The sequence below is a fragment of the Alternaria atra genome, assembly GCF_907166805.1.
Source record: "Alternaria atra isolate CS162 genome assembly, contig: 11, whole genome shotgun sequence".
NCBI lineage: Eukaryota > Fungi > Ascomycota > Dothideomycetes > Pleosporales > Pleosporaceae > Alternaria > Alternaria atra.
This window is the reverse complement of record NW_025091308.1, coordinates 49778-61607: the sequence shown is the minus strand read 5'-3', so window position 1 is coordinate 61607 and position 11830 is coordinate 49778. Positions and strand designations below refer to the sequence as shown.

The window sequence follows — 11830 nt, the reverse complement described above, 5'->3', positions numbered from 1 at the left end:
CTTCTTAACACCTCCTGTCTTAGCTAATAATTGTGAATGTCTACATGCTAGGCTTGGTTGCAACCATTAAAGACCTCTTTATTGATTAGCTGGATAGTTTAAGTGTTATCGCATTATATCGTAATTGTTTCCTTGGGCAGATTAATTTGCAGTTCTAACTAGTCGTAATATGAATGCTTCTTTTGCAACTTGTAATAGCGTAAGAAGCTCAGCTTCTGTCATAGAGGTTGTGACTGTATCTTGCTTGCTTGCTTTCCAAGCAATCAAGCTGCAAATAACTTGATTGTATATCCTGCAGAGCTCTTTCTGTCGGTGTGTTGTCGGCAAAAGAGGCGTCGCTCGCGACTTCAAGTCGACTATCCCCGCCGAGCTCGAGCGCTCGATTTCTAGTGCTCTGCAGGTAGAGGAGAACTCGATCAGCTGCATCATAATGCTCCTGTCGGATTCATCAGAAAGCGTGCTAGTCGGTAGTGTCGCGAGATGCGATATCTGAACGAGTCGTCACAGCTGCAAACATTGGGGATCATCTTTCGCTGAGTACTTGTTAATTTCTAACGGGTAGCTAGGCTTCCACAAAGCTTAAGTTCAATAGCCGCCATTAGGTGTCGTGTCTAATGTCCTTTCTGTCGACTAAGCGACAATCTTATCCGCGTACGCAGCCACGAAACTGAATCTTACGCTGCTCTTAGTTTCTGATAACTTCAACTCAAGCCATTAAAGATCATCTCCACTTCAGTTGTTAAGTACTTGTCTCTAAGACGTTGAACAGCTTGTTGAACCTCCGTCTCCATTTGCTTGCTATAGGCAAGAATAATGTCGTCGACATGAGAATATAATAATTCTATCCTTAATCCAGACAGCATAGCTCGTGGGGAACGACTTGAAAGTTCAGGGTCTTAAGAGTCGATGTGAATTCCTTCTGCCAGAGGACTAGTAATATTCAGAGCCCATACAAGGCCTTGTTAACTTACAGCACTGTCCTAGGCCGATAGCCATGTGGCATTCTCATGTAGATCTCTCGGTCTATTGCTGCATAAACAGAAAACGTTCGTGACGTCGTACTGTCTAAGCTCAAGATCGAAATGAGCAGCGATCGCCGTTGGCATTCGAAACGACCGGCTCGCGAGTAGCTGCATAGGTTTCCCTAGAAGTAATATTTCTCTGTTAGTCTCCTCGGACGACTAATCGCGCCCCCAGCTCTTAAAAGCGATAGTCCTTGTCAGGCTTGTAGGTGTACACCATACAGTCTAGATCTATTAACCCTTTACTTTTACTTTCTTGCAGGCACTTTGGAGCTATAATTTTTATCTACTTATAACTCTTAAGATGCACTCTCTAGGCTTCCTTCCCCTAGTAGTCCCCTAAGCCCCGGATGTCCAGCTACACCTGCCTCTAGGTTAACAGTAGCGGTAGAAGTTAGTTAAGATAAGGCCTTAGTCCTTGTGCTAGCATTTGTTTATTTGAGCTTTATCTACTAGCCTGCCTTCGTATGTTTCTGATGTACCTAGCCTGTGTCTAGCTATAAACGTACGGCCTTCTATGGGACGGTCTTTGATAAGGCATCTAAGAGTCCTTAGTGTCTTCCTTGCTAAACGCCTGCTAGCATGGAAATGCGCAAGCAGAGCTACCGGCAGTGGAGTCACTAGTGGCGTAGGATGGCTGTGCCCTATCTTCCTTCCTTAGTAGTCTCCTGAGCTATTATATTCTTAGGTTAGCTTAGTATCCTGTGTTGTATCGTCTTTAAAGAAGCTTTAGTCTCTAGTTAATCGTAGGTAGCTCTAGAGAAAGCTTAGCAGATCTTACCCTATACAGCTATCTTATTTAGGTGCTGTGCATGGGTTGTCTATAATGTCTTCCTTCTTCTGTTAAACACTGTTTCTTTATTAAAACACGTCTTAAGTGCTAATTACCTTACCTATAGTTAGAATCTAGACTCTGTAGATATTAGACGACTGATATCTAACTGGGTAGCTAATCTAAGCTCGCGGATCAAGACGTTAGAGTCGTAATCTGCCCACTCGAAGGGTGTTATTAGTTAAGGCAAAGGCCTTACAGCTATATGCTTTTAGGTGTGCTAGGCTCGGCTTTCGGTGTTGTTACGATGCCGTTTTGGAGAAGCTGTAAATGTGAAGAAGACTTCGTATAGTGATTTCTAATGAATTTGATGGTTCGGCGTTCGATTGTATAGATACACCGCTGCCTGTGTAATCTCTAGCTACAGCTACTACGGCAAGTTTGCGTCTAGCCTTATCGCGCGAGTTTATCCTTAACTATACCCCCTAAAGCGTTTAGCACACTACTGTTCTGTGCTTAGGTATCTAGAGCTAAGAGCTCGAGTCGTATAACTTACGCAGTACACTATTATGCTACCTCTAGTTTTGTAGTTGTAATCTCACTATCGCATTTAATTACTTTAACAGCAATGTTGTACTGCTTCTTTAGGAACTGAACAATAATATCTAGGAGCCTAATAATTGACTTCTAGGTTAATTGTCCTTAAAGTAAAGTCCTATAGGATACTAGAGTATTAATTAGTAACGAGCATTTAACTCTTCTCCTTTGTCGAGCTTCCCTCCTTATACAAATAGAAATTAATAGCTAGTCTTTCTCTAGGGCCTTCGTAGTTTAATTAAGACGCGCGTTGAATTTGCTGCTTAGTTTTAGCTCTTCTGCACGCGTCGCACTTAACTGTTGTAACTCCCTTAATGCGCACCCCCTTAGATTGCTAGACTAGGTGTTCGATAGCTGCTGGCCCTAGATGTCCTATGCGTTTATACTAGCGCATCGCATTAGCTTTCTATAGTGCTCGCTTCGCTCGAGAATTAATTATTCTTGTGTAAAAGACTGCCTAGATTGCGTCTTGTTGCTCGAGTATCTATTATCTATGTGCTTCTTTTAGGCATGCGATCGTTAAGTCGTCTTGCCTCTTAAGAGTTGTTGGCTTATTCTTATTGTCCTACTACACGCCCTGTTGCCTAAGCAGTCTAAATGATACTAGATTGCATAGGATTTCTGGACACTATGCCACATCTTTTAGTATAAGCCTAGTTGGTCTATATAGACCTCTTAGGTTAAGCTACACTGTTCTATATCCTTGTATCTAAATTTTATTGTTCTAGCAAGCGTTATACAATCCGCCGTAACCAGGAGGACGCAGGCTTTAAAGTCGAGTTTAGTCGTTTGTGACGTAGATTGTTAAGCCCGAATTAAGGATAAAGGAGTGTCGTAGTAGGTAGTCTAAATACTTAGCTTAGAAAGATGCAGTAATAAACGCAGCATTAATTGTTATAACCTTCTAACCTTTAAGTTAGTTAGTAGATATCTTAGGCGTAGGAGTGTAAGAGTTCTTAAAGCTTAGTGTTTGTGTTCGTTGTCTTTTTAATGCCCTTACTTGTTCCTGTACATTAGAATTGTGTTGTAGGCGTAGCTTAACTAGCTTTAATATTAATTCCCTTAGCTTAAACTAGTCTAAGGTATTGTTATTGTTAATATAGAGGCAGTTAGCAAGAAGATAGCGTAGTCTACAAGTAGGGCATTTTGTACCTCTAGCTGCCGCTTTATCCTAATTCTAAGACTGCTTAGATATAGTTAATTGACTAGCTAGGCGTTTTTTTTAACGAGGACTTCCTCCTTAACCCCTATTTAGGTTAGTTAGATATGTAACTGTGGGCACAAGAGGCGTCCCTGTCGTGTCCTAGGTAGATACACTACTGCCAGCGAGATATAAAGCTTCACTTACAGCAAAAGCGCCCTTCTGCTGTCTCCCTTTTAGGTAGTATAAGCTTATGTAATCTTAGAAGCGTTTTATCATTTCTTTTTAATTTATTCCTAGCTCGCGTCTCCCTTAGTCTTAAAATGTTAGTACCTAGTTAAGGCTAACCTTACTAACTACGTTTAGGAAGTCTTAGATCACATAATTAAGTTTTTAGACTTCTCTAATTTCTTTAGTTTCTGCAATAGTTGCTGCGTAATTATACTTAGTTAGCTAGCTATCCTAATGTGTTAGTTGTCTTATTAGCTTTAAAGCTACAATGTATTAATCCCAAGCGCGCAGTTGTTCTTCTTTATCGTTAATGCTAACTGTGCTCTTTAGACTAGCTACCCATTCTTAGATTAAGAGCTTTAGTCTACAGCACGTCTTCTTTAGGTAGACAGAGACTGTTGCTTAAATGTAGACTAACAGCTTGTCTAACCTTGCATCTTCGTCTTTGTAGTTTGTTGCTGCAACTTTGTACAAGTTAAGTCGCGTGTGATGGGCTGGAGCCCAGTTGGTGAGTCCTCGATGATATCTCGGTCACGTGCGCGAGGCGCACTGTGCACAGATTCCGGGTGCCCCCCCTGAGCACCCGGATTCTGCGTAAGCGAGCCCGGCAGAAGGTTATCCCGAGCCGCCGCCCCCTGAACGACCTTCAGAACCCTAGCTACCTGTAGTTCTCTTCTCTATCGAATACAACTCCAGTATACCTGTGCGATAGCTCCCTGAGCGTAGCCCCTTACATCGCGTCTTGTAGTAATCTACATTAGTTTTAAAGGCAGTTTGTCTACTATTCGTTAAATTAGATAGGTTCGCTGGAGGCCGGTCTCCAATCGCCGCCCGTTTCTTATACGTTTCGATGTTTAGCTTGGTCGGAGGGGTCGGCTCTGTCTTCGGCACGGCATTGCTCGTAGGGTCGACGAGGTGCTAAACCCTAAGTGATAGGCATCTGGCTTCTAGCTGCTCGTACTAAGGCTTCTAGCTTATATAATCTGTGAGAATAATGTCGGAATTGCGGTTTGTTGGTTGCGCCATTGCTCTCGCGTAAGGTTAAGGCAGTGAGACTCTTAATTGTTAGATTAAATGCTAAAAATGAGCTCAGGAGAAGTTTATGATTGCGATGATAGATTATGTCTTAATCATTGTTCTTTTTCGTTAGTTTGTTCTCTCTCCTTTTTGAACATAAACCTGATACATCGGTGATACCTAGGTGATACATAGGTGATACCGTCCATGATGCAGTATCGCTTACTTCATCTGACAGCAGGTGGCCAGCTTCAGTGGGTGGCCAGCTTCGGTGGCCGCTAGCTTATATACGTGACCGGAGCGAGGTTGTGTAGATTATAGATCTACTGTTGACCTTGCTAGTAACACCCCGATTATTCAATTCCCTCATGTTAAAGTAGTTTTATTGTCAGCACGACTAGCGCTGATAGGTCCGTAGCGTCGGATCATGCCAGCGTCCAAACCTTGTTTGATTGCTGCCTGGCTAAGAACCCTCGCTTCGAAAAATGCTTGGCGTTGGTCCAATCATCGCGCGCTATAGCCGCTTGGATGACGTCGCGGGACTCGAGCATGAAGACCAGCATATCGGGGCAATTCTCCTCGTCGAGCCAATAATTGGAAAAGGCACCATACAAGCGAAACTTTGCCGCCCACATCATGAAGCTCGGATACGGATAGTGCAGCAGCACAGGCTGCTCTTCTGTTCCTCCCGCTGTCGTCCTGATAGGCAGGGTAATAGCGCTTCCTTGGTAGCCTTTGAAACGATGTACACCGTCGGGCTCGACGCCAGGACTAATCCGTAGGGCAGGCTTGCCGTTCCCGTATGCCATGAATGGGACGCTGTTTTGGTTGAGGGTGAACCAGATGCAGTCGATGAAAGGGTCTTGCGACTCTTGTGCTACAGGAATGGCTTCATGGTTGGTGAAGACGACGTGTCCGACATTTGAGCGTGTGCGCCAGCTACTGCCGCTACTGGTTGTGGTTGTATTATCTGCATCTTCGTACAGAATCTTGTCCTGGTCGATATGCAATAACCACCCAGCATCATGACTGTCGCTCTCGTCGCGCTGCACGTCTTTGGACCGAGCGTTACGTGCGTGCTTTGCGTCCGCTTCTCCGGCCCCGCCTCCATCCTGCAGCTCACGCAGTTGCTGCGGATGAAGCAATAGGGCAATGGCGTGCTTGAGGTTGCTGATTTGGCGGAGCATAAGTCGGTTTGGTGGAGACATAGTCGGTGCATCCGTCGCGCCCGCAAATAGTCTCACGCGCCGATCGCCACACAGCTGCTCGAATATGGGCTGCTTCGCGGGATCATCGAGATAGAGAAGGATGACATCGCAGCGCTGCAGGTGGTAGTCTAACCAGGCGACGAAGTTGGAAGCAGGGTTCAGCACAGTCGTGGCGATTGCGAGGGCCATGCTGCGCCGAGAGAGGAGCAGCGTGCAGCAAATGATGGGCGAGGATATAGAGAGGATGTTGAATGTGCCTCTCCACGTTCTTATGTGCAGGTGCTTATCCAGGTCAGTGTATGTGACTAAGTTTTTGCGCTTACCGCAACAGACTCGTCATCAACTTATATTTAATTCGTGACACCGTTGATTAGAAATCATATCAGCCAATCACCTGATCAAACGCAACTCCATACCGCAGCTACAGCCTTGTTCTAAGTCGACCATACACTTTTAGAGGAAAGCGTAAAGAGTGACAAAAGTGGTTAAACCGTCTAAATAGATGTATACGTCAAGAAAGTGAGAGGAGCCTAGCTAAGATACTGTCTTGCGAGCTGAGTGCCACGCATCCTCTGCCAATTTGAACAGACTTTGACCATCGCTTGCCACATTACACATGTCATAAAAAGCGCTGTTTTTGTCTTGAAGGAGCATCCATGGATGATCACATTCTTGCACCTTACCATCATCCAAAACCACTATTCTGTCATAATCGACTACTGTCCGAAGTCGATGCGCAATGGTAATGACAGTGGCGTCCAGGCCGCGCACGCAGTTTTGGATTAGGAGATCGGTCTCGTGATCGATGGAGGCAGTGGCCTCGTCCAGAACCACAATCTTTGGTGCTTTGAGAAGAGCGCGCGCGATACACACAAGCTGTCTCTGACCTTGGGATATGTTGGAACCGGAATCTGCAAGCGTGAAGGAAAGATCGGAGAACTTGCTCTGCTTCATTGTCGGGTCCAAGGTCTCGTCACCGTGTGTTGCAGTGTTCCGTAAGCCGACGCTTTTCAAAGCCATAAGCACCTCCGCATCGGAGTGTTCGTTGAGAAGGTCCAAATTGTACCGAAGCGTACCCGCGAAGAGGGTAGGGTCCTGGGGAACAATAGCAAGGCTGCGACGGAGAAGTCTCAGTCCAAGCTGCTTGATATCCACGTCGTCTATCAGGATCCGACCATCTTCTACCTCCAAGCCGCGCAGCAGAGTAAGCAACAAACTTGACTTACCCGCGCCTGTACGACCGACAATTCCCACGCGCTCTAGTGGTTTGGCGGTGAAGGTGACATTGCGAAGTACTGCTTCAGACCCAGGGGCATACCGAGCAGAGACATCTTGATATCGAATTTCACCCTGTGATGGCCAGCCTTGCATTAAGTTATCATTGTCAAGAACAACCGAAGCCTCTTGCGGCAGATTCATATATTCTTGTACACGGGTCAAACTGGCAACATTAGTAACGTGACGAAACTCAGAAGTGGACTTTTGAACTTACGCCATGATGTTGTTCAGGTTCGCTATATGATATCGAATGAGCCATAATACGTGTTCCGAAAACACAACGGCATACGACATGCTCAGTCCAATCGCACCTGGATGCAATTTGCCTCTCGTCGAAATGGCAAACAAGCCGGCGGAGAGTGAGACAAGGGCTCCCACCAGGCCAAGGCGGACGGCTAGCCATCTTTCCGTGGCTGCCAGAATGAACGATGATCGGTTTGCGTTATCAATCCGGATTAAGTTCCCAAATCGGTACTGATCAACAGCGCCAAAAGCACGGATGGTGGCAATGCCGGAGAGTGTCTCACTAAAATGTTGGGAAAGTGGCGCACGCTGTACTGAGTCAATGTGCTTGAGATCGCGTGTGCCACCTACGTACAAGGTCCCGATGATGCAATAAGCGATCCCGATGAAGATCCCAGGCACGATAAATGCTGGTGTGATGATGAGAATAAGTGTGGTGATCCCGAGCAGAGCTACGAGAAAATGTAGGGTTGCGACTGCCAGTACAGCCAAATCTTGGTCCACCATTTGCAAATCCCGGGAGAAACGATTGATAATTTGGCCGAACGCTGTTTTATCAAAAAAGTCGAACCTTGCGTTCATGATAGATCTTGTGAGTGTAGTGTGTATGCCGGAGGAAGCGTGGAGCGAGCCGTATGATATCAAGAGCAATCTGGCCATGCCGACGACCAGGAAAAGAGTGATGATAAGGCCGTATACTCCGAAGTAGTATGCAACACTGATATCCTGGGTGCTCTCTGTGGGCTGTATGGCACGCTCATGGCTCCTTGCAATGTATGCGTCACACAACACCCGAATCCACCAATTCGTACCGATAGTTCCGACTTGCTGGCCAACAAAAGCAAGGATGAGCATTGACCAGAAGCTCCAACTCCCCATAGAACGAAGATATTGGAGCACACTTACCCACGGGATTGAGCCGTGGTTCTCGGTCTTATCGGTTCCCGAGGCCTTCCCGCCAAACATGTCCGCAATTTTCCGTTGGACCAGCTCAAGGCTAGCTCTGGTGGGCTGTATTGGCCGCATGCTAGGGTTCAAGGAACTGATCGTCGGCCGAGAGAGTCCATTTTCGTCGTCGTCGTTACGGAGGGCAAGATTCTCAAACTCGGGATGTTGGTGTGAGCTCTTGATCACGCACGGGCTACCCGAAGTGATGATTTTTCCGCCCTCAAGAACCACGACAAAGTCGGCGTCGGCCCCGGTAAGTGCAATATCGTGTGTCGCTAGAATGACTGTCCGCCCTCTCACCAACGGCCCCATCAGGCATTTTTCGAAAATCCACGTACCGGTGTGCGAATCCACGGCTCCAAGGCAATCATCAAGAAGGATGTGATACGCGGTTGAATAAACGGCACGCGCTAACGCAATCCGCTGCTTCTGACCTCCAGAGAGAGAGAGACCGCGCTCACCGACTTGTGTGAGGTCGCCGTCAGCTAAAGCGTGCAGGTCAGGAACCAGCGCGCAAGCCTCCAGCACTGCTTGGTATCGTTCATCAACGTAGGAACTGCCGAATGTAATGTTGTTGCGGATTGTGTCGTTCATCAGCCATGCTTCTTGTGCACAGTATGCGACACCATCCACGAGCCCAGTCTTCGGGTCTACTGTCAACTTGTTACGATCCATGGTGGATGACGTAAGTATGCGACCCGAAATGGTGTTCATTTCGCCGAGGAGAGCCAAGAGCATGGAAGACTTGCCACTACCAGTGGCGCCAACAATGAGGTTTAGTTTCCCGACGGCGAAGTGAATGTCGAGATTGTTGAAGGTGAAGGCTGTACCACTAGATATGCCTTTTTTGATTTTTGTTTCTTGCGCATCAGAGGCTCGCTCCGCCACATCGCCCCATGAGATCGTTGCGTGCTCGAACCCGATTTGGCTGAAGCCTTCATGCTGTGTTTGCGCAAGAGCAACGTACTTCTCCGTCTCTTCCTCTTTTAAAAAGGTTTCGACCCGCTGAATCGACGAGAGGGTATCTTGAGTTCGGGTGATCATGCCGACTAAATCGTCTAACGGCATTTTCAAGAGGTTGAACAAAGATAGCGAGGTAAAGGCCAGTGATGGCGTGAGCGGGTTTCCAAGAACGGCTGAATACAGGAAAAAGGAAGCAAAGGAGATAAGCAGCGGCATGCCATACCAGATGCTAGCAGCAATAGACCATAGTATGTATCTCGAGCGCAGAGCTTTGAGTTCATGTCGCCTCTTCTCTTCGATTTGCTGCTCGAAATGGAGCTCCCATGCGAAAAGCTTGATGATGCGGATGCCTCGAATCACTTCAGTTGTGCTCTGAATCCTTTCATCCGTTGCAGCCATGACTTGCATCTGAATAGCACCAAATCGCTGAGCAATCCGCGAGTTCATAGGGACGACTCCCAACATCAACGCAACACCGGCGAAGATGCTAAAGCCCAAAGTTCTGTAGAGCAGGGCGATAGCGACAATGACCTGAACAGGTACGGAGCCCCAGACCTGGTGCATGTTGGCACCAGCATCAGCTACCCTGAACGCATCCGTGGTCAAAAAATTCAGAATGGTCCCGATATCTGCATGAGCCGGCTGGATACCATTGCTCGCCTGTTTCGCCGTTGCCTGAATGGCAGTAGGCCGTCTGAGCGCCTTTCCGTAAATCTCGCCGATCATTATCGATCGTAGACGGAAGCCAATCTTCTGCCCGAGCCAGATGGTTCTGCTTTCAGCTACTGAGGCTAGAAGACTAAAGGGGAAGAGTAGTGCGACACTGACCCAAACTTGATTGGCCGTGGTGTCCGTTGCGTGTTCGATGTGTTGCATGATAGACTGGAGCAGCAGGGTAGGGACGAAGGAGAGCAAGCCATACACGGCGGCCCAGACTGCTTGCAGGATCAGTGTGGTACGGAAGTGACGAATAAGACGCGACAATATGCCCTTGTCATTGTGCGTAGACTTCTCGAACGCTTGAGTGGTATGAGTGGCCGTTTCGAAGGGGCTCAGTGTGGGAATCTGAGCGGCGCTTAACGTGTTGTGATACCATGCTGTAAGCAGGATACTTTCGACCCAAGCAAAGCTCAGCATACCCAGGAGACTAGCGTGAGACTCTCTGGTCGCGTCAGGATAGCCGGCGCGATCGGCAGGAAGAGACCGAGGCCAAGAAAGGTGAATAAGGAGGAGAATGGTCGTCGTAGCGACGAGGCCGACGTCCGAGAGCGGCCAAGCCAAGTAATCATCATGGTAGAGGGGCCGAGTACCACATAGCCATGCGGCGACCAACCAGCGGACGGTACAGAGAAGGGCGGAAGTTTGTTTGGCTGCCAATCGAACATGAGAGGATGAAGCTGGGAGGCTTATACCGATCAAGTAGATGATGTTGAGATAGAACCAAAAGTAGGTATCAACGATGTTGAAGCGACTCTTGCGATTGCTCAAGGCGGTCGCAGCTGATGCTGCCAGCGTTACGCACTCGACTACCAAGAGGATACGGCGCCGCAAGGATTTGCGTCTAAGCAGGCTATCGAGGTTGGAGGTAGTAGAGATTCTGTCATGGTTGTGAACTACATCGTCTGGATCTGTGACGGTGAGTGGCCCAGCAGCGGACAGTCTCGATAGCTTCGCGGTAGAAGCGAAGCCCACGTAAAGCAACGAGGCGGCAACGGCCGTGATAAGAAGGCGGGGAAGGATGTTTCTATACAGAGGAGGGTAAAGTCAGCCACGAGTAGGGCCTTGAGAGAAGGGAGGCTTCGAGAGCATACTCATCAAACTCGTCAACACCGAGGGAGGCGAGCGCGTTAGCCTGCATGAATGCAGCGGTGTGCGCCATGATGAGTTGGAGTGGTTGCAGGTTTGGTACTGGACTGTTGGATACTTTTAGCTACGAGTGCGGCTTGATGTAATAGCAACCTATCTGAGTATGATGGAGCGTCTAAATCTGTTGAGGAGGAGCAAACGCGATACACCCTTCGTGTGTGATGTCAGCAACAGAAGCGAGGCTAAGAGCGGTCACTAGCGGGAACCAGCTTCGGGCCGCCATTGGCTATGCCTAAAGCTGACTACCGGTAAACATGGATACTACCCTCAAAGTCAAATACCCACTCGCCCCACAGCAACCCCACATCAACCCGCCAGCCTTCTCCTCTCGGACGTCGCATTAATGGATACCAAACTCACGACTCTACAGGTAGGTCTCATGTTGTCATAGTCCATCATTCTCTCGCCTTGCATATACCGATCGCTGGCTGCCGCCATTTGTTGCCAGATCGCGCGCATCGGCCGCATCACCTCGCTGCTAGTGCTGGTAGCCATCGGCATGACCATGTACGAATCTGCGCGCTTCCCGAGCCTCCAGGCTCTC

General features: G+C 47.9%; 2 protein-coding genes across 2 annotated transcripts; both read right to left on the bottom strand.

The window, feature by feature from the left end:
• Positions 1-5205: 5205 nt before the first annotated feature.
• On the bottom strand, positions 5206-6177 carry ALTATR162_LOCUS11 (uncharacterized protein; the record flags this gene model as incomplete). Its single annotated transcript, XM_043307604.1, has 1 exon — positions 5206-6177. One exon carries the CDS (start codon positions 6175-6177, stop codon positions 5206-5208), a length of 972 nt encoding a protein of 323 aa, XP_043163539.1.
• Positions 6178-6522: 345 nt separating this feature from the next.
• ALTATR162_LOCUS10 (uncharacterized protein) lies at positions 6523-11299 on the bottom strand (the record flags this gene model as incomplete). The annotated part of the gene is made up of 3 exons (XM_043307603.1): positions 6523-7429; positions 7481-11164; positions 11232-11299. The coding sequence occupies 3 exons, from the start codon at positions 11297-11299 to the stop codon at positions 6523-6525; spliced, it is 4659 nt and encodes a 1552-aa protein (XP_043163538.1).
• Between the last annotated feature and the right edge of the window lie 531 nt (positions 11300-11830).